General features: G+C 42.6%; 1 protein-coding gene across 4 annotated transcripts; it reads right to left on the bottom strand.

Annotated features, from left to right (window-relative positions):
- Positions 1 to 13,647: 13,647 nt before the first annotated feature.
- On the bottom strand, positions 13,648 to 21,730 carry CLDND1 (claudin domain containing 1). 4 transcript variants are annotated; one of them, XM_059837994.1, is made up of 6 exons: positions 21,576 to 21,730; positions 21,020 to 21,197; positions 16,839 to 17,133; positions 15,520 to 15,627; positions 14,993 to 15,130; positions 13,648 to 14,899 (listed from the first exon to the last, which is right to left on the bottom strand). In XM_059837994.1, the coding sequence occupies exons 3-6, from the start codon at positions 17,125 to 17,127 to the stop codon at positions 14,679 to 14,681; spliced, it is 756 nt and encodes a 251-aa protein (XP_059693977.1). In that variant the 5' UTR covers positions 17,128 to 17,133; positions 21,020 to 21,197; positions 21,576 to 21,730; the 3' UTR covers positions 13,648 to 14,678. The 4 variants fall into 4 exon arrangements, with proteins under 4 accessions (XP_059693977.1, XP_059693978.1, XP_059693979.1 ...); XM_059837995.1 differs by having other exon boundaries at positions 21,547 to 21,619; XM_059837996.1 differs by lacking the exon at positions 21,576 to 21,730 and adding an exon at positions 21,362 to 21,492.
- Between the last annotated feature and the right edge of the window lie 555 nt (positions 21,731 to 22,285).

Genomic DNA, 22,285 nt, shown 5'->3' with positions numbered 1-22,285 from the left:
ACCCCCTTAAGCTCCTTTAGTGTGTGAGATCCACCAAGAGGTTTGGCTGCTTCATCCAACAGGAGACCAGGGAACACCCACAGACACAGAGATGAACATACAGTCTGGTCTCCAAAACAAGTTCCTGGAATGCCTCTAAGTTCCCTGAAAAAGAATGACTAACATAAATACTTGTGCTCATTTAACAGGAACCCCTGAAAGACCCATGACATGAATCCATACCAATGACACCAAGATTCATGATACTAATCCAGACTCAGAAGCCTATTAAAATACTTGGTTTGATGTGTCAATGTTTTGAAGTCTTGTTTAAATTCATGGGCAGTTCTCAACAGAGCAAATTGGTACCTTTTTTCTTTTCTGGTTGTAAAGTTAATGTAAACAGAGATGTGTTCATAGATCCTCCTGGGAGACAGAGGAGGGGATGGCCTGAGTGGGGAAGGTGTAATACCAGTCAGCACATAAAACTCTTATTCCACCTTTGCAAGTACATTTCAACCCTGACAACTCTAGACCACTATCCTCACTCAACTCTGCCAATATATTCCTGTCCTTCCTTTTTAAGTAGTCTGGTGTGCACTGTCTGCTTTAGTTTCTCATTTGCCCACTGTTCAGGCTTAATTTTCAGTTTTTTTCAATTGCTAAAAGTTTTCCTGCTTCTACACTTGCCATCTCAAATCTCTCTCCTTCTGCCTTATGTTTCAATCTACCACTTTCATCTTCAATGTCATAAATTGCTTGAAGACTCAGGCTGGTAACTGTCTCCAACCTCAGGCAGCAAGAGACACAGAAAAGTGCCTTTTTTACTGAAGGCTTCCATTCATAACAGCAGTTGGTCCTGTTTAAATCAGGGAGCACTTGGGAGCTCTGAATCTTCCACTTTAAAGAGGCAGGGCAATTAGAGAGTTCCTGAAGAAAAGAGGACATATGTTACACTACCTCTGCTCCATTATTCAGATTGCTAAATTAGGATGCATCAAGTCTACAAATTAATGTCTCCTATATTTGATATCTCACTACATAAAGAGTAAGTCAGTAATGGGCTAAATTTTAGGTGGTGTTGCTACTTCTACAGGAAACACAAAATCTTCCCCTGAAGATACTGCTATAATGATTTGCCATGAGCTCAAGTCTGCTACAGACTTACTAGAAGAAACACTGCATAGCAAAGGTTTAGCCACTCTCTTTTCTTAACAACTACCAATGCTGCATATGGCAAGTGAAACCATGACAGCAAGCTTTTAAGCATTACTGGAAACTCTCTGCAGTTCATCAGACCAGGATTTGTTCACCTACATGGAGACACACAATTAAGCTTGTATTGATTAAAGTATCCTAAAAACTCTTCTCCACTACTTCCACAATGACAGTCTGAATTTTCAAGCTCAAGTTCAAATGCTGTATTTCACACAGTGGATTCCTTCCACAGGCCCTTCAAAAACTCTCTATAGATATGTACACATCTGCACCAACATTCATATTGAATACTGCTACCTTGTTTTGTTACATGACTCACCACCTCTGCGGCTTTGGAAATTGTTGTTTTCTGAGTTCCATGTTGGGTATATTAAAAGGTTTTGGGGAAAAAAAAAGACAAGAAGAAAAGCATCAGGACAGTGAAAAGAGCTTCACCCTTCAGGAAGAAGAGAGGAGATAGCTCTGAGATTTGTTCTGCTGGTACACAACACTCTGGGCAGGTCACTATGGTCACCCAGTAGATTTGTGAATTTTTCCTGTCTGGCCAGCCCCTAGATGAGGGCATGCTGCCTGTATTACATCTCCTCTTCAGGATTTGTCCTTGTAGCAGGTAAATGACCACATTTGCAGTGCCAGTGCCAGTCGTTTCCTCCCTCACATGACAAGGGTTTATCAGATCAAAGCCCGCACCTTTGATCAGGTCTGGTCCTGGGCACAAAAGGGTCCTGGGCACAAGAGGGCTGGATGCTGCTGTGCTCTGAATGCTGAAGAACTTACTGCCTTGTGCCTTGAGACACAGCAAGGAACTGCCAACACAGGAAATCCCCAGCCTCATGGAGATCTCAATTCTCAAACTGCCTCTTTTATATTCAGCAAATAATTCAGGTGAAGCATTTTGAATATGACTTCATGTAGCCTTTTCCTGTACCTTACAGGTATAGGAAATTTTAAATCTACCTTGCTCTCTTGCCTGTATCTCATACCAGACATAGTACTTACAGAAAATTTAAGGCTGCACTGAAGGACACTGTGTATTTATAATTTTAAGTGCTAATGTATGATTAGAATGCTGTTGGTTGTGAGGTGGTGGAATGAGATAGCAGGCTGTGCCTGATTAAATTTCTTATCATTTCATGGATGCCAGTCATCACTTGGGAGTTCAGGAGTTCACCCAGTTCCCAGCACACCAAGAAACCGCCTTCAATAAGAATGCTTGAATAGTTAGCAGAAAAAAGATCTGCAATGATAAATTGGGTAAGTTGATGTAGGGTTGTGGCCTTTTAGGCTGGGCAGCAAAGAGTAGGTCAGCTCCAGACAGCCCTAGATAAAATGGCTATGTTCGACTTCAGTGAGTTTTCTCACAGTCTAGATGCTCACCCTTCCCACTTTGCTCTATTTTATGTTTGGAACTTGTGTATTTTGTCTCTTTCTGCATCTTGTTCCTATCCGTGTATATCCCCCTGGACATCAAGTCCCTGATCTCTATCACTGTCATATTTGCACAGTAAGCAGCATCCATGTGTGCTTGAAGGCATTCTTGTCATTCTGAACAGCTCTGATATGTGTTGCAATCAGCTCCTGAACTTTTTGACATAAGACTTATTGAAGGTTTCAGTATCTTCACAAGCAAAGCTATACTGGATACTCAATCCATTTGGGACCTGTGAGAAGATGAATCTTCTCTTTTCTCCAGGCAGAAGAATGAGTGTGAACACTGGTAAAGCTTGTGCCACTTCTTTGCCTGCTCACTGTTTCTCTCTGACTTCTGCCTGGAAGTCTGCTGAGGGGCAATTCCATCAATATTTACTCCTACTTCTGTTGGATTGAAGATACAGATTTTTTTGGTTCTCAAACTCCTCTGCTAGGCAGGCAGTGTATTAGAATATGACAAGAGCTCCAAACATGAGCTGTTTTGTGGGGACTTTCTGCCCATCCCTCCAACCTGTTGAGGTCTGCACAGCCCTCTGGGGTATTGGCCACTCCTCCCAGCTTTGTGCCATCAGTGAACTTGCTGAGGAGGCCTCTGCCCCTTCACCCAAGTCATTGATGGAGAAGTTAAATAATACTAGGTCCAGTATTGAGGGACACCACTAGTGATCACTGATTATGATCCTCTGGGATCTGCTGTTCATTGAGTTCAATCCACCTCACTATGCCCTCATCCAGTCCACATTTCCTGAATTTGAGTATGAGGATGCTGTGAGAGACAGTGTCAAAAGCCTTGCTGAAGTCAAGGTGGACAATAGCCACTGCTCCACCCTCATCACCCAGGTGATTGCTTCATTGTAGAACACAATCAGGTTAGTGAAGCATCATTCACCTTTAGTGAATCCATGCTGACTACTCCTGATCTTCTTCTCATCCACGTGAATAGGGAGGTCTCCAGAGTGAGGTGCTCCATTACCTTGCCAGGGATTGAGGCACTTGGTTCCTCGGCTTTATGTACTTCAGTGCAAGGACTCTGTCTATTTGCCAGTGTCTTCTATTACTTTAGAAATACAGCTTATTGTAGGGTTTTTTCTTCAAACAATCCATCAAGCTCTGCTGGACTGAGTGACACAAACAGTCTAATTCTTGGAGTAACTTATCAAGAAGATGTTACTTATTTTGTTTCCAAAACATAAAAATTTTTTGCAGTTTTGCTAGAGAAAAGCCAAAATTACATGCATGTTCTTCCACTAGCAATTGTTTTGTCTGTAGATCTACCGAGGGCATCACTTGCCACTTGTTTAGCAAGTTTAACTATAAATATATACATCCATCAATCAAAACATATTTCTCAGTAATCACTATATTCCCTGATATTTTAACCTTCATATTTTCCTTGGCATTGCAGTTTGGCTTTCCCTGGCAGAGCGATAGTTAGGCCACTGTTTAGTTTAAATTTGGCTTGGCAAGCGTGCTATCCTCTCTTACACAGTGCTGAGCACGTCTTCACACATTCCAACCACTGCCAAGTTATGTGTTTGGTGCTTTATTTACTGTTCATACATAGAGTATTTTTTCTGAGACTACTGCTGAATTAATTTTTGCTTATCAGCTTATATTAATGCCAGATATGACCAAAATATTGTTTTCTGAGTCACATCTTATTTTCTTCTAAAGAAAATATTTCTCTCACTTTCTTCTCTGCCAAACTTTTCTGGCTATAATTACTGTACTTGACTAGTAAAAAAAGATTTCTGAATTTGCACTTCTTACTACCTACATGCGGTGAGTAGTGCCAAGACTGATATTTTGCCCGTGGCCATAATTGTGTACTTGTGCATTTATTTTAACTTGTATATTCAGGGCTCCGTTGTGCTATTTGCTCACTTGTGTCTGTACCATCCTACAGAGCTTTAACTGGAAGCCTGATATTAATAAGCTTTGTGAAAAAGTAGGGATTGGAAATATTCAACTGGCTGACACTTTCCCTTAACCTAATATTTTTGTAAGTCTTCATAGGATAATGCCTCAGACAAAGTCAATTTGTCGACCTTGAAGCAGTCTGACATGCTACAAAGCAGCATAATTCTAGAGATTATAAGTGTGGATGCAGTGATCTCTGGGGAGACAGTTCTCTTACTAAGATTTTCTTTGCCTCAAAAACAAAGAAAATCTCAAAGCAAAGCAAAGCAAACCCCATGAGCTGAAAGCCACAACGTGGTTTCAAAACAAATTCCCTATACCACAGAGTCTAGGCAAGCAACAAAGTCCCAAAGTCTCTCCTTATTTTTTCTATAAGTGTAGGGCAATATGTTGAAACAAAATTAACATCTAACCCTAAAATCTTAAGATTTTATTTCAAACCCTTAAGTGTGTGATCAACTCTTGTATTACCAGAATTGAACTCACAGCATTTCCTTCTAAGTTTTGAATATGAGACCTATTACATCAGCATCACAGATCCAAAGTGGCATTGAGATGCTAGAAAATCTCTTCAAATTTGATTACTTCCAGCTGGACCAGTTCTTATCTCCATGGGCTTACCTGCTCATGCTTTTAATGTTTTCCTCTTGTTTGTTAAATTTTGTCACTATGAAAAGATTTGTGCAGCTTTTGAAGACAAAGCTGGAAAGTTCAAAGGACTCATCTGAGAGAAGTCAGTCACACATTAGAAAGAATTTTCATTAAAAAACAAAGATACAGAGAACAAAGGGGAGCCCAAGATTGAAGCACACAATGACTTCAGATAGGGCAGAATCTCTTATTAGAAGAACAGTGTGATGAGAAACAAGTTATTTCCTATTTGAAAGAGAATATTCTGCCTTAAAAATCTATGAAAAGAGAAATCTGTAACAAAACCCATCATTTTCAGAGGTAAATTCCAAAGAAGTTTGTGGGGAAACTGGATAAGTACTTCTGTGTGAATAAGCTGGAGAAGAATACTATCTCTTAACGGATATGACTGTGTCACTTGTATGAAGCTGTCTGCTTTCCTTCAAGGCCAGAAGGAATGTCAGCTTTATTATTTACTCAGACTTATTTTCCAAATTTTGCTTTTGTCTAATTCTCTATCACCTCTAATTTCTGATGCTTTCCTTTGATCACTTTCAGCCTGACTCAGCATAACAAACATCAAAAAGACATCTCACTGCATATTAAACATCTGCCGTTATTCTGCTATTTATGACAAATTTTTAATGTAACTCCCTGTGAACTACTCCAGCAATGCCTAAGAGACAGCAGTTCTTGGATACAAATAATATGTGTGGTCTCAGTTCAGCCCTACAGGAAATGCCATAAATGGGACAGGAATATGATGAGATGTATCACGTAGAGTCAAACAGAGCTGCTCCATTTACAGCAACAGACTTTCTTAGAATGCTGCACCAAGGTTCCAAATAGTTATGTATCAGTTTACTGTGAATTTTACAGACCAGATCTGCATGGCATCACTCAAATGTCTGCAAGATTTCAAGGCTAGTCTTTTGTTTGTTCTAAATCCAGGAGAGCAAACCCCAGTGCATTTCTTTAATGTTTTGCAAAATCACCTAAAAAAGTCTAGATACCTAATACCTCTCATTCATTGAATAACAGTGACATCATGATTAACAAAGAAGGGTAAGATAACCATGAATTGCCATCTAGACAAAGGATTATTCTGCTGAGAACATCTTAGTATGCACTCAGATGTCACCTTCAATAAAGGCACCAATAGTGTCCTTGTCCTCCATGAGGTTCCTTTACAAGAAATAGAACCAGTATTTCAGCATCTCTGGCTTGAACTGACCAGTAAATTCTAAAGGGGAAGGAAGGACAACATCACAAATACATAGACATTTTAATTTCCTCAGGTTTGCCTCACTAAGTAACTAGATTAAATAAGCTCCAAATTAAACACATCTCAAACAAATGCAACAAATAAAGATTTTAGGAAACACCAATGTAAGTGAATTTTTGGAACACATCTTGAGACAGTGTCTCAAGTAAAATAAGTAATTGAATCTTCATCAAATTTCACAACACTCATTTGTGGGTCCATGTTTAATTAGCGGTTTTGGTATTTGTATTTCACAAATAATTCTGTGATAGAATTGAAGAAAGTCCCACAGAAACGGTGTCTTTAACACTCAGTAGATGAGCTCTTGGGTAATGATACGTTTTCCTGAAGATGGCTTGGATGAGGAACAATGTAGGGCTGAAAGGACAAATAATCATCCACCCAGAACCAAGCACGCCAAAACAGATTTTTTTTTTTTTTGGTCCATCAGCTTAGTGCTCCTCTACTACAGATTGGTTACCCCCTGTCCTTTTACCAGTGGATGTGGACAACAACCAGTAATTGTCTGTATTGATTTCCTTTGTAAAAAATGTCCCCTGACCCACACAAAAATCCTTCCTTCCCTATCTTGTAGGTCATGGTTTCTAAAAGCACTAGAGGTGGTGTTCACTCCTCTTAGGATACCCCCAGCTATTTACAGCTTCAACACACAATGCCAGTTAAGGCTGAACATGGTCAAGTGAAGAACAATTATTTCCTGCATTTTTTACACATATTCCAATTTACTATGCCCCAGAATAGGAAACCTACAGAAAACATAATCTTTCTCTGAAATTCAACTTTCTCAACCTTCTTTTTTCAGTGACTTCTTTGACTATTCTCACTGCTGCAGCTAACCCTCACAATTTTTCATTAAGTTAGGGAGCTTGACATCTTTATTGAAAATATTCCCTTCCAATGAGAAGACAAAGGTGATTCCTGTAATTTCTAGCAATTCTACCAGTTAATCTAAAAATTACCTGCAATAGAGGAAAAAACTCAAGATAAACATATGATACAGCTGCTGAAAAATGGGGGGGGGGGGAGAAATCCCCCCCCCCCCAATGTCTTTATCTGTAGACCAGAATCTTTGCATTGTGTATAACACCACCATGGTAATTTTCTCTAGTGCTCCATCAATTGATCTGTTTTCTCAACAGCCTGTTGAACACCAACAATGTCCATGGATCAAGAAGCTATCAGCTGCCTCCTGGCATCTCCTGGGCTGAAGATGACCCAGAGCAGGGAGTGTAACAGAAGCAGAGAGCCCAGACTGTACAATGCTTATCTTTTACTGCAAATGAAGCTCTTAATTCTCATTTTGAAACACTGCATGCAGAGAGTTTAAACTGTAAACTGAGCACCTGGCAGAGCAGAGCCAGCAGCATCCAGGCCATGTTAAATTGAGTGCCAGTGGCTTTAGTTGCCTGCCCTAACATGTCCCTCTGCCTCACATTTCCAATTAGCTGGTTTTAAGCTTCCAGATGCACCCAGCTGGGTGTGCAATGGGAATATGGACAGATTTAAGGTCTTCCAAGGATGGCCCAAAGTGCCTCTGACCTGAGAAGCTAGTTTATTTATTGTGGTGAAAGAGAGAGAACAAGGAGGGGATAATCAGTGAGAGGACATCCATTCAGGAGCTGGGACAAGGAAGCAAGGAGACACAGAAGGGGAGTAACAAGTTTGCCACCTGGATGATGCCACGCCTGTCAGCTCACAAAGGTGGCTGAAGGTAAAGCAAATTTATCTGCTGCAAAACAGGTTTGGCTTCCTCTCCCCACAATGCTGCACACTTCCTTGTGCTCCCAGCAGAGGACAGCCCTGGCTGCTCCAGCCCCTTCAAGCCCCGGTGGGCACGCAGGGGAAATCCCAGAGTGATCATGGTCCATGCTGTCCATCCCTCACCCCACTGATGCAGCTGTCTCAGTGCTGTACCCAGGCAGGTCTGCAGTGGCTCAAGCAGAATGGTGAAGCTGCTCCAGAACCTGAGATACACTCTCCAGGGCTGCGCATTTCACAGTGCAGCCTGAGCCAGTTCAGCAGCTTCTCCTGCCTCACCTCCCAGTTCTGCATCGGGACACTGGGGTGCCTCTGCCAGCAGCATCATGCTACTGCCACCGCTGGTGACATCCTCATCTGTGGATGGGTCACCACTTCCCAGAACTCCAGGACCGTTAGTGAACCCGAGCAGTCCCAGCGCTGAGCAGACACTGTGGTTCTGCACCACTGCTGCTGTTGTTTTGTGTGGAAGTAAACATCAAAATGCAAATCCAGGCTAGCTGGTTGAATGGGTCACTTCAGCACAAGACAAAAGGGATCTGTTTGCAGAAGAAACCACTGCTACAGCCCAAGAGAGCATTCAGAAAGCAGATGTCATTTGTGGGCAAGAACCCCATGCCTTTCTCAATTTCAAAACAATTTTATGAGGGCTGGAGAAATTACTTAAGTCACTGGGACCACAGAATCCCCCATACAAAGCAGTTTGTTTAAATTAGGGAATTAGCATGGGTAAGGGAGTACTGTCCAGTGCAGGGCTGAGACCGGGGATTTGGAAAGGCTGTGGCAGAGTTGAGGCATCAGAGAAAAAGAGCATCCACTCTGCACTGCCAGTCCAGCACACTCCTGCTCTCAGCCATCCAGTGCTCCAAAACCCACCAACTCAGAGATCAACGGGTGGACTCAATCAACAATGAAATCAATGTTAGTGTAAACACTTCAGGCGGCCACCTTTGGTGCTCTTATACTGTTTGTCACAGGCAAATCCTCTGAAAATGAGAAAGGCTCCCAGGGAATTCACATGGAAACCATTTAATGTAAAAAGGTATTGTCATGGTCACTGAGCCAACAGTGTCAGCTACCTGGCTCTGTAGCGAAATTTCCCAAAAAATCCCATCACCTAAAGGAAGAAGCTGTACTTGGCCTCGGAGGATGAAAAAAGCCCAAAATTCACTGCAGGGCTGACTCTGTAGCTCAGTCCAAGAGTACAAATACTGATGGCATGTGGTGGATGGACACTGCTGGGACAGGCTCTCATAATACTCACCTGGCACAGAGCAAAGGACATTCCATACTAACACAGGCAATGCAACTCCTTGTGGCTGAGCTTCCAGGGGCACAAATATATAAAAATATAGTTTTCTAAAACATTTTAATATAAGAGAGACTTTAAAAGAGGCACATGAAAGAGAAAGGTGGGGGAAAACAAAAACTATTTTAAAATCCCTACCTTTTTTAAAGAGGATTCTGACTAAGTAACAATTCTCATTAAACAAAAGGTTCTAGCTTCCTTGGAGATTTCCAGTCTTCACTTCAGGAAACCCAAAGTAAAAGAGATGCTTGGATCCCCTACAAAAATCAGGCATTATCTTTACCATTGTCTGTACACAGAAAGCATGGAGGAGAGACATCTGACACTCATGGCTCCAACCTGAGGAATAAATTAAACACTGTCCCTGTGGCTATTTTTAAAAGGGGTAAATTTAGAAGGAAGGAGGAGACAAAGGAGTGGAATATATTATTACTTTCAGGTTTTCTTTCAGTGCTCATTGGTTTGTACAAAGGCTTGGCATGTACCAGTAGGCAGACAAGGTATGTTAAGTGTTGTTAAGTGTTAAATTTGCATATGGCTGTTATTGCCATAATCCAGACACCTAGGCAATCTTCCAGTTATGGAGGATTCACTCTTCCACTCCCATATATCTGAACCACGACCTGAACAAAGGCTTAATTTCTCACTCTGTAGTCCTGAAAGTTTAAAAACATAGGGCAATATTCCACAGCAATAGGAAAGTTAAGAGCAAGCATGCAAATTTTTGATCCATTCCTATTTGAAATCAGTTTATAAAGCTCTATAGCACAAACTGTAGCTATTCCTGAGGAAATGAGGGGGAAAAAAAAAAGCAGCTTCAAGATGCTGTCCTCTCAGTTGAAATACACAATCCACTCAAGCAGGAAATGCACACAAATAGTGTGTGGATTGTCAGAGATGTGATGATAACAAGCTGCTGACATTTCAGAATTTTCCTTGAATAACAGGTGCTGGCTGAGTACACTCAATGCTAGAAAGTGGGAAAGAGCTTTTCAGAAGTCATTGCCTTGAATCACAGAACAACACTGCAAGGGACTGACTGAAAGCTGGTACACAACTTGGTGCCAGCCCTATGCAGCAAAAATCAAAAGAAAACAAAACAAAAAACCCCCCAACCAAATCCAAACACCTTTCTCAAAAAAATACTTCAGAGCATTTCAGATGAGGAGAGAGGAGGCATTCATTATCACCAAAGTAAAAAGACTGCAACAGACCTGCTCTGAGGAAAGGATCACCAGGCCAGCATGATCCACAAGAAAAACCAGATCAAGACACACAGTTTCTGGCATGACAAGATTTAGAAACGCTTCCTGGGTCATCCCAGACTCTTCTACCACTTGCACCCCAAATACATCAATACTATTGTATGTGGCAAACTGTCCTCTTTACACACAAACCAGTATTTTGTGACTGCTCTATAATGCTTTATTCTTATACTCTCTAACACCAGCAGGAGCTGTCCTTACAGACACAGTAATAAACCTCCTCTTTGCAACTTCATTGATCAGTCCCTTCTCAGAAGTGCTGGAGCATGGGGAGAGAATGGGGAAAACATCTATTTGAAGTAAAAAAATAAGAGGTTGCTACCTAGACTAAAAACTTAATTGATCTGTGAAGCTTTCTGCTAGTCCTGCTTTCCCAGAGGTTTCAGAGAGTCAGCAGGAAAACAAACCCACGCCTGTGAGGAAGGAACATCTTACAGTGGCATGTTTAAAATGCAGCTTGATGACCTCAGATTTGGGGGACAGAACATTTGGGAGCTTCTCATAAGCACAAGAGGACGATTCACCCACTTAAGTCACCACTGTGACAGTGCTGTGAGTGGTGCAGGAGCAGCTGGCCTTTGCAATCCTGCCTACACAGTACCACATGGGGAGTCCATCCTGGAGTCCTGGGAGCTTGTTCCCGTGTAGTGCCAAGGATCCTCAGTTCTTACACTCATTCCAGATTCCTCCTCTTGTTTTTCCTTTTCCTTTGATATCACTTCTATTCACTTTCACCAGCCCATACAACAGTGTCAGAGATGTGTGCCATTTCCCCTGTGCACACAGACACACAAAAACCCCTTTTATCTCCTATTTTCATCTGACTGTATCTGCCCCATCCCTGCCTTCAGCACTGAACCAGTATCAGCAAACATATTCCATGGTCAGATCACAAACATATTCCATGGTCAGTACTTGTATTCCTCACAGATTGAGGAATACAAATACAGCCTTTTATCCTCCTGAGTTGAAGCAATTATTACTTTTTTGAGCAATGGTGTCTGCATTTGCACACATGTACGTGACCAGAAACATACACATATGCCTCAAGTTCCTCTTGAATGCAGCCTCTGAACAAGTCATGAGGCTCTGTCAGTGTGAAGGGCCTGTGTCACACACTCTGGGTATCGCATTATTTGTTAATGTGCTTAATCACCTCTTTTACAGAATTACTCTATGTCCAGTATCTCCTCTGTTGTTCTTTCCTCCAATGCCATTTATTGGACCTAAGTCAGCAGTCCAAGAACTCTTGCTCCCTTTTGCTCACCTTGAGCAAAACACACAGTTACAAAGCAAGACAGCAATATGCAGATCCACCACCCCAAAGAGAGAGGGCCAGCCCTCTTCCTGGGAGAGATTTGCCTCTCACCAAGATCCACTCTGATGAAGAAATTTTTACAAAAGGGCAAAACAGAAAATAACTCCCACCAAATCTGAAAGGCAACTCACATTTTAGTTAAAGTAGTCCAAATCAAGGCTCAATTAAAGCCTCTTTTGTCCCAGGCACAGACACAAGCAGGCAATCTTAGTTTTGCTGGTATTTAAAATTATGAAGAAAGAACTGACAGCATCTCTATCACCCCCTTTTATCCCTATAACAAGCTTTCTGGAAGCAAGCAAGCCAACATTTGAAAACTGAGAGTTACACTTCAGAAAAATAAGAGTCCCATACAAGAGGAGAGTAAGGGCATGGGATTTCCATTGCTCAGATTAAAATCACACAATACAATTACTCTGCCAGCTCCTGAAAAAAAAAAAGAAAAAACCCCATAAACTGTACTAGATAAAATCAGCAGCACTGTTTCCTCTCAAATTCAGAATGGCAACTTTAGTCCTTTTGACCCATGCTAAGGCTTGCGTGCCCTAGTAATTCTACAAAATGAGGAACATGACAAGCTGAGCTGTTAGGCCTTATCTATCTAAGTCAGGATAATTACTCCGAAAAAGCACCCTATCAGTAAAGATCAGGCAGCACAGATTTTCATTTACTCTCAGAAACTGCACAAAAGTACCACACCTCCTCTCACAAGCTTAAAACTGGCCCAGACATTGTAGGGAAGGAAAGAGACTGTTTAAGGAAGAAAAATAAAAAAAACTACTCAACAGCAGGAGAAAGAGGATTATCTTGAATGGCCTGCCACTGCTTTTTCAGTGATTCTGGTTTTCATCATCATCTCTGTTTTACTTTGTAAAGGCTTCAACAGTGATAATAAAAGAACCCTATCACATACTTGAGGAAAAAAAAAAAAATAAAAGAAATTACACAAGCAGTTATACCCGATCTTCAGTGAAATCATGACTAGGGCTGTTTGCTGACCTAGCAAACATAGCTTGAGTAGAAACACCTACCAGGAAAAAAAAGCAAAAAGGCACAATAGAAAAACAGCCACGAGATAAAAATGCTTCCTTCTGTGTCATTCTCATCAACCAGTATCCCACAGAATGCTTGCGATCACTCATTTTGTCAGGAATTATTTCTCCTAAGGCCTACTTCTTTTATTAAGCCTGAAGTAAGGAAACAAGGTGAGCCAAGGCCTCAGAATTAGAGTTCAGTCTTGGAACATTGTTTTCTAGATATGACCTCACCCAGTCTGGCTAGAGTTGCAGTGATTTAGAATAAATATAACATTTTTGAACTAATTAGAAATGATGGGATGTTGTGACGACCAATGATGAGCAGGAGAAAATTTAAAGTTAGCAGGAGCTCAATAATTTAATTTAAAATATCTGATCTAATGTCATTGTTTCTGGTGACATTTCCATGAAAACAGATCTAGACACTGGTTCTTCCTTCCCCAAGCAAAACTCACACTAGATCATTCCCTCACCCACCCATCAGATTCATGCAATGCTGAAAATTTCTGAGTCTTTATTATTACTATTATTATTTAAATTAAACAAGACAGGAAAAGAGCAGCACCTTTCAAAAAACCCTGTTGTGTGCTATACAGGATAAACAGGTGAGGTTTAAAAAAGTTAAGTTTATATATGTACATATACACACATACACTAAACCAAATTAAAACCAAAAAACTTGTGAGGAGGTCATTTTTAACAAGAAAGAAGAAAGCCTTATTCCACATCAAGCAAAAGCACCACAAATTAAGATCAGAGTGTACAATCACATGTAGTGCAGATACCAAACTAGCCTGGGTCCTGGAAGCAGTGGAGCTACAGCAGGACAGAGCTCCATGAGGGCCACCTCATTCCACTCCTTGGCAGAAACAAGTCCAGAGTGTGCCTTCAGGAGAGTGTGCTGTACAGGCAGTGCCACACCTGCCTGTTCTGCCTCCAGCAGTTTTGGCAGATGCCGCAAAATGCAGCAAACTAGTGATAACAGGAGATCCAGAGCCGAGCTGCAGACTAATTTAGCTACAGTATTTCCATAACAGAGGTTTCTGAATTCCCTCATGTCACTTGGGTGCTCCCTGTAGGTACTGCCTGCTTCAGTCACGTAGCAGACAGCTCCTGATTATGTATTATTTATGCACTGAGGTTCCCATTCTTGCGTACCTGCACGTTCTCTTGTCTCTCTTACACCCCACAACACCACTTCTATTTCCTCCAGGCTCACAGGGCAATAAAATTAGGAAGGGGCATGTACATCTAACTAAAGGGAGCTGTAAAGAACCAAACGTAGCTTAAAAAATAATCACAATTCTTAAAAAAAACCCAATTAAAAAACCTGTTCAAGTTCTGCAGACTTCTGGCAGGCTTTGGTCATTTAGCCCAGAGGTCTTTGTCTTCAGGGCCTGCAGGCTAAATTGTCTTGACTGGCTAGAAGCAAGCAGTACACAATAAAATTCTGACTGAAAGAAAAAAGTAGTAAGGGCTGGGAGAGAAGAGGCTCTAACATGGAAAGCCCAGACTGCAGTAGCAGCACTTATGCCACACGGTAGGCTTTCAGGAGGGTGAATTCCTTCCTGTTGGTGCGAGCTGCCCAGATGAAAAGAGCAGCTGCCATGAACTGCAAAGGTGCTGACACACAGGCGAGGCAGAAGGACCAACCGAATTCACCCCTCACATCCTCGGGCAGAGGCAGCTTCCTATGGAGCAGCTCAATCCCAGCTACATAGCATCCAACGAGGCCCAGTGTACACAGCCCTGAGGAGGGAAGCAGCAAAGCACAATGAGCTCACCCAGAGAGTGCTCCAGGGCTACTCCTGAGCTTCTGGAGGAGGATGGCAGGACACTTACCTGCTAGGAAATGCAGGACTCCAGTGGCAATGGCTGGGTAAAGGCTGCGACAGGCACAAGCACAGAGCCCAATCAGAGCCCCGAAGCACATGAGGCCGATGCTGACAAAGGGCAGGAGAAACTGCAACCGCCAGAGATCTGCAGGTGAAAAAAACCACACCAGACAAGTTTGCTGAAAATGGGCTAGAAAAAGATCTTCTCCCACCACCCCATTCCCTTCTACCCTGCTGTTTCTGCTTCATCAGACATTCTATGCTCATAGTCAAAAAGGACCAAAGATTCCATTGAAACAGAAAGGACTTAATTTGTTAACTCACAAATCCCCATACTGCATTCATAGGCAAAACCCTTGCTAACCCATCTATGTCTTCCTTTTAAACTTTGACCTACCACCTGCATAACTGTAAAAAACAATAAATGGTGAGCAAGACTAAGAGAGATAGAAGCCTTCCTCACTAGTGACTGAATTTGAGAAACAACTTTTTTTAATTCTACTTGTTTGTCTACCAGAAGTGAAAGACACTTACAAGTCCGATTCAAATCCGTGCCACTGTTGTGATTTCCAGGCTCTATGTACTTTTCCACAAACTGATCAGAGAGGGAGAAACTGATGCAGTTTGTAGTCATATCAGTTTCTGGGGGTGGAAAAAAAGAAAAAGCTGCTGTTAGGTGTCTCCCTTTAACCCTTCTTCCCCCTTTTCAAATCTTCCTTTCCCAATAATTTGAGCTAGGAAGTGCCTCAGAGTTCTTTTTGTAAAAAAAAATTTACCTCTCCAAACAGATCTGTACATGTTTTCCTATTATGTTATTGGCACAATGTGTCTGTTATGAGGTACTACACTAAGGGACAGCATTCTAACATGCAGAATCTTCAAGCTTCCATGGATTATCCACAGAGAATTGTGCCATGTGTAACCTATTGGCAAAGTAATGTGGTGGCATATGACGCTCAACTATGTTGTCACATACTCTTGAGCTCAGGGTCCCTTAACAAAGGTCTGCTTATCTCAAAATGCAGAATGTGGTCTCGTACTAACAGTTAAATCAAAAATGGGACAGAAGGGCCTATTTAAGGAACATGAAGGAATTGCTTCTTTACACTAAGTTTCTACCTCAGATTTTACTTTGACAATACTATTGAGCAGAACTGGTTTAATTGTCTTCCAAAATAAGTATTTTCATGAGAGAGGAAAAAAAAAAGTATTTCATGCATGTTTTTTTCTCCACAAAATGTAGTTAAAGTACATCTTTAAGAAGGTTCTAAATAAAGGAGTTCACACATACAGTAAATACTCAAAAGTAACTTTGAAGCAATTAAAATAATTGTTTCCATACATTTTATCCCTCAATGATTTGAAAAAGTAATACAAATATTTCATTCTATATCCATTCAAGGATTCCAAGGTGTGCTGATGCAATGGTGGGATATTTGTGATGTGAAACAAGTAAATGACTAGCTAAAAGGAATGAGTGCCTCCTTGATAAAGTAGTGTCTTTATTCCATTGCTGGACCCCAGGATCTGTCCTAAAAAGACAGTAACTGGTAGAGCAACTATAAAGGTATCCCCAACTGAACAGCTGAGGCAAAATAAAAGTCAAGCTTGTACGACTAAATTTAGATCAAGTATCAGGTGTCAAAACCAGAAACTGCAGCACTGACAGCCACAGACCATTCTGCCCTTTGCTTCTTTAAAAATCTGGACTGTCTTTATCAAAAACTCAACCAACCAAAACAAAAACTAGAAATAAGCCTTCTGGAGGAACAAAGTGGCATGAATCTGTTCTGAGGAAGTTAGCACACAGCACCCCAGGGAAGCCAGGGAAGTGATAATTGCTCCGGAGATACCTGGTGGGCTGTACCAGTGAGAGTTTTTGGGTACAGTGATGCACCTCCGCCACAATCCAACCGTGCCGTTGCACCGGAAGAGCGCATCTGTGTACGTCTTCTCGTCTGCATCTTTGCTGACAAACTCCTCCCAGATGCTTCTACCAGCCTCACTAACATTCTCGGCTGGGGACAGGGTGTGGTACTCGTACCAGAAGTCGGTGCCGATTGAGGCGGCCATGTAGATGGTGGAGATGAGGCTGAGCACACAGGCGATCACCAGTGCTGTAGCAAACCGGTTATCCATCATGGCGCCCTGGTGGGAACACAGGCACAAGTGAGCAACGCTACAATGTTATCCCAGCAGCGCCACACTCATCAGCCCCCTTCTGCACGGTCCCCTCAGGATATGGAGGCCTTCCTTTTCTTACTTGCTAGAATCAAAGGAACACTGAGCAAATCTTCAGTGCTGGCCAGCATCCACTGGATCTGCCAGTTCCAAGAAGGGATAATATCCTGGAGAGTGTGCTCTCCCAGCCACACTGCACTGGCTGCTCACCCTGAAACAGCAACTGACAGAACACCAACTCGTCCCCAAAGCAGATGACACAGCTCGCTGCCATTTGTGATCCTGATTGTAGGGAACGTCAGAGACTCCATCCACAACGCCCAGGAAAAAGACTTAGCTTTCCTTAAGAGATTACAAAGAGTAGAAGTTATTTTTATCCTGCCACCACATACGGCTTTCACAGCTTGTGTTTACAGCAAAGATGAGAACCATAGGCATGCTGAAAAAGCCATTCCAGGCTGCTCACAAAGGGCAGCCATGCCAAGGTGCTGGAACGCCTTTAGGGAAGAGAGAAATGTATCTAGGCACTAGAGACAGAAGATGAAGGAAGTACTGGAAGGCAAGTTTGGAAATTATGGTAAATGCAGCAATTATGTTAAAATACATACTGTGGTATTTTTGAAGACCTAGAAAAACACAGCAGGGTGCCCTGTTTAATGGGAACAACGGGACAAAACTGAAAGGCCTTCATATGTTCCCACAAGGCCTCTGCTCTGAGTCCCTCTCTTAGGGATCCTTTGTGGGGTCATGCGCCCAAATGGCATAGATTCAGGGTCAAAGGAGGCATGGCGAAAATACAAATATCACACATGCTTATGACAATACCATGACTTTAACGAGTAACTGATCGGTAATATGAGAAATGTTTTGTGGCTGCAATGCGCCAGAGGACTCCTCTCAGATGCCAGTTGTTCTCATGTGCTTTCTGTGCTTGATAAAATTTATGGATTATTATGAATCAGGCTTGAGACACTTGCCAGGGGGAAAAAAAAATTGAAACTAGCTCAGCAGCTAGAGGTAGACTGGTGGCAGGAGCTACTATCTAATCAGCTGGTCTCTTGCTTGTCTCCTCCCTTCTCCCACACACTTTGATCAAAATATTTTGCTCTACTTTCTTTGCAACTAAAGGAACCACAACTGGAAACAGCAAGTGCCTTAAACCTCAACATTCACAAGAAAAAAACAGTGAAGTGTCTCAAGTCAGACTTGTCAGTAAGAAATTATGAACTGAGAAACAAACTGCAAATTAAAGAAGGGAATTTCAAAGGCATCAATATTTGCTGTTAACAACACCATTCTTATTTCTTTTCCTCTCCATCTGCTCCTCTTTTTGTCTGAAACTGGCTAACAAGGAGGAGAAATTATGTGTTCCCATATAATTTCCTATGCTTCATTTCCATATTAAATGAGCCACACTCTCTTCAATATACATCCTTGAACTGCATCCTTAGCAATGAGAAAGAAGTGATTTGTGGTGAACTGACAAGAAACACCCATTTAAAATACTGCAAAGTTTGCATACCACAACTTACTTAAATAATAATCTACAAACTGTGAACTTTTATAAGATAATAGAAATATTGAGAGGGAGAACACATCATATCCAGTTTTACTTATGTGGAAAACATAGAATCAAGCCCAGACTTGGAAGCAAATTCTCTGTGCAGTATTTAATCCCTGATTATGTACTTCCGCTCTCCTTCAATATCCCAGCATCTTGCTCCAGGTACACAGGATATGGGAGAGGGAGAGCAAGCTGCTGTATATATCTGACCTCATCATTCAGCCCCACTGAGTCAACTGAGGGATCCCTGCCACTTCACACACTGTCCCCGAAGCAAACAGAGCAAGTAGCACCTACAGGGCCAAAGGGGCTGCCCAGCTGAGCTCAGAGCTGAGCAGATCACTCTCCAAGCAAGAAGCAGAACAGGCTGCTGAGCAGGCTGGTCTGGATTTTCCACTATATTGCAATCACATCTACTGCAAGAGGAACTCTCTGCAACAGTCTCCTCTCTTTAGAAAGGACACTCTCTGGGTGGAAAGATCACAATAGCCCACAAGCTCCATCCTCAGACTAGTGTCTGGTGACAAGGAATGTAACCAGGGCCACTGATCTATCGTCACTACCTTTCAATGTAAATGCTGACAATGACAAAGCCCTATCAAATTGACACCTAACACAGAGAAAGAAAAGAACTGGCCCAAAAGTCTTACTTTCAGCTAGGTATGCCTGCTGCCACATGCAGAACACTGCTGCTGGCAGTATCCCTACCAGATCACCATTAAAAAACAACCACACACTTCTGGACCAGCCTTCTGTGCGCTGTGAACATGGCAGAGCTGATGTAAGCTGGCAACCAAGAACAGTTCATAAGCAAAATGAAGACTTAATCACCAAAGAGCAAATTAAAGCTTTGACCTGTGTTCATTATCCACTTGGTAAAAGGGACATGGCAAGTGACTGACACTCAGTCCTTGTAATGTTACTGCAGGCATAGGTAGAGAACAGCCAAGGAGGCTACAGACCCCAAAATCTAGCAAGTGGCTTTGTGTGGCATTTGTCCCAAAATGACTTTCAGTATGGACAGGACAGTGACAAGCAAGGTAAGAGTGGTCCCACAATTTATTACAATAAAGGTCCCCTCAGTGCTTCTGCTAACACTTCAACTACTTACAAAAAGATGAAGAACTCTACAACACTTAATGCAAAGCTTGAACCAGTTTTTCCTGTCAGTGGAGAAGACTTGACTACCTTGCCCATTCACTGTGCATATCCATTGCATCTTCATTTACAGGAAATAAGCTCTCCCTTAAATGAGGTGTCCTTTAAAAGGGAGAACCATCCTGCCAGTCCCAGGCTGAGCTCAAAGGAAGCAGTGAGCATAGTCAGTAAGAAATAGTTACACTGGCTGTTTACGGGATTAATGCCACGCTTTGCAAAAGATTCTGAGCAGAACAATGTTTAGGAGGTGCTTTAGAATAAACTTACTCATGAAAAAAATAACACTACTACACCAATGATGACACTAATTATAAAGACATAAAGATTGATAACAAATAAAAATGCTTTTTATCCACAGGCTATCAACAAGAGCCTTCATTGTTTCAACAGGTTTGTTCATACAGCTCTGACAGCATGTTTTTGTCTAACAGGAGATGCTATTTCAGACAAATTACAGCCAAAACTAAGCTATGCAATGAATTTAAGATAACACTAGGTGGTTGTAAACAGGAAAAAGTGCTTAATGAGATACTGCAATTATATTCATTTTTTTAAAAAAGTGAGACACACAAAAATTTTTACATTTTCAGAAAAGAAAATTTAAAAAAAGATTTTTTTTTTAAAGTCTCAAAAAAGTGAAGGTAAAGGCCAAACTGGAAGCAATACTCAACAGAATGACAAAATTGCATGCACTTCAAAGAAGGGAAAAACAAAGGGGACAAGTCAGTAGAGCTGGGAAATAAAAAACAGAGAACAGAACAAAAACCAGTATTCTGGCAAAAAATCAACTCTAAGACTGAAGACTGGACAGTCTTTGTAAGAAGTTACTGTACCATGGCAGAAGGGAATACAAAAACATGCACATTTTTATCGTGTTGCTGTGGTCACTCCGCCAACAGTGGGTCACCACATTTAAGAAACTCCTTTTACATGACATCACAAAAGAGTCCCTGCTGCATTCGCTGGCATTCTCTCAGGAAACATGCCAGTAATCAAAAAGGGATTAGGCAGAAGGCCTGCAAGAGGGTGCAAATAGGGGGAGAAGGCTGGAAACAACACCAAGCTGGATCGTCCGTGCGATATTCAGGGAAACAAAACGTCAGGAAAGATTGCTACCAAATACTTTTTTACCTTCAGAGATGCTCAGAGTCCCTCAGGACACACAGCTCCGATGATTCCAGGTCTCTTCAGAGGCACGGCGTTGTTTGTGTCCTGTGGCCAGCGGAGAGCAAGAAACGCAAACTTAACTTTTGCCCTGACTCTTCCATTCATTCAGTTTCTTCCACACCACCAGTTCACAACCAGTGACCTATAAGCAAAGAGCAAACCGAATGGTTGGACATCATCATTTTACTCTGAAATTACTTCACAGGTATCTCCCAATGCTATCATTAACGAACAAAAAAAAAAAAAAGAAAAAAAAGCTAAGATGGAGAGGGGAAATGACTTGAAGAGCCCTCGGGCCAAGAGCACCTGTCCTGCAGGGTCAGCCCGGTACCGGGCCGGGCATCCCCACGGAGCGCGACCGCCCCCAGGGGTCTCGGGCCTCCCAGGCGTCAGCCCCGCGCGGGGGCGACAGCTGCGGGCGGACAGCAAACCCCAGGGCAACAGCCTGAGCCCTCAGCCCCGTCCCCCGTCTCCGCCCAATATCCCCTTACCGCCCGGCCCGGCCCGGCCCGGCACCCACCGCCCATCGCCGCCACCGCCTCGCACCCGGCCCGGCCTCGCTTCCGCCCGCCACGCCCGCCCGCGCGGGACACGCTGGGAGATGTAGTTCTGACGCCCCCTTCCGGAGGCGCCGTCCTCAGCCCCCGTTGGGCCGCTCTTCCCGGAGGCTCCTCATCCCTCGTGTCGGGAAATTCCTGCTCGTGGCCAGCCTGAGCCTTCCTGGCACTGTGTCCTCTCCTCCTGTCGCTGTTTCCCTGGGAGAAGAGGCTGATCCCCACCTGGCTGCACCCTCCTTTCTAGTTCTTTCTGTTTCTCTTGATTGCTTCTAAAAAATGGTGACATGACAGCCTGGCTGAATAACTCGAGAAAACACCAAGTAAGGGGGGAAAAAAAAAAATCAGGAAAAATTGCAAAAATTGGCAACACTGGCCCCAAGCTGGCCATTTCCCTCCATCCTGGTACCCAAAATCACGGTAATTACAAGAGGATTCTTAGAAGTGGTTAACAATTCCCATGGCTGAGAGATCAACCCGCCCAGTCTTGGTTTTACAAAACTCCAAACGAGCAAATATGCAGAAGAAAACCCAGAAACATCTGAGGCTTTCACACCTCTGAGGACTTCTGGGGAGCTATCCTGCCCAAGTCCTCTGCCAAACAGCCAGGGAGCATTTTTGCTGCCAGTTTAGCAGCTAGGATGCAAAGGTGAAAGTGGTTGTAGGAGAAACTTCT

The sequence above is a fragment of the Haemorhous mexicanus genome, chromosome 2 (assembly GCF_027477595.1).
Source record: "Haemorhous mexicanus isolate bHaeMex1 chromosome 2, bHaeMex1.pri, whole genome shotgun sequence".
In the NCBI taxonomy this organism is placed as follows: Eukaryota; Metazoa; Chordata; class Aves; order Passeriformes; family Fringillidae; genus Haemorhous; species Haemorhous mexicanus.
The sequence above is the reverse complement of the archived record's forward strand: the minus strand, read 5'-3'. Positions and strand labels throughout refer to the sequence as shown.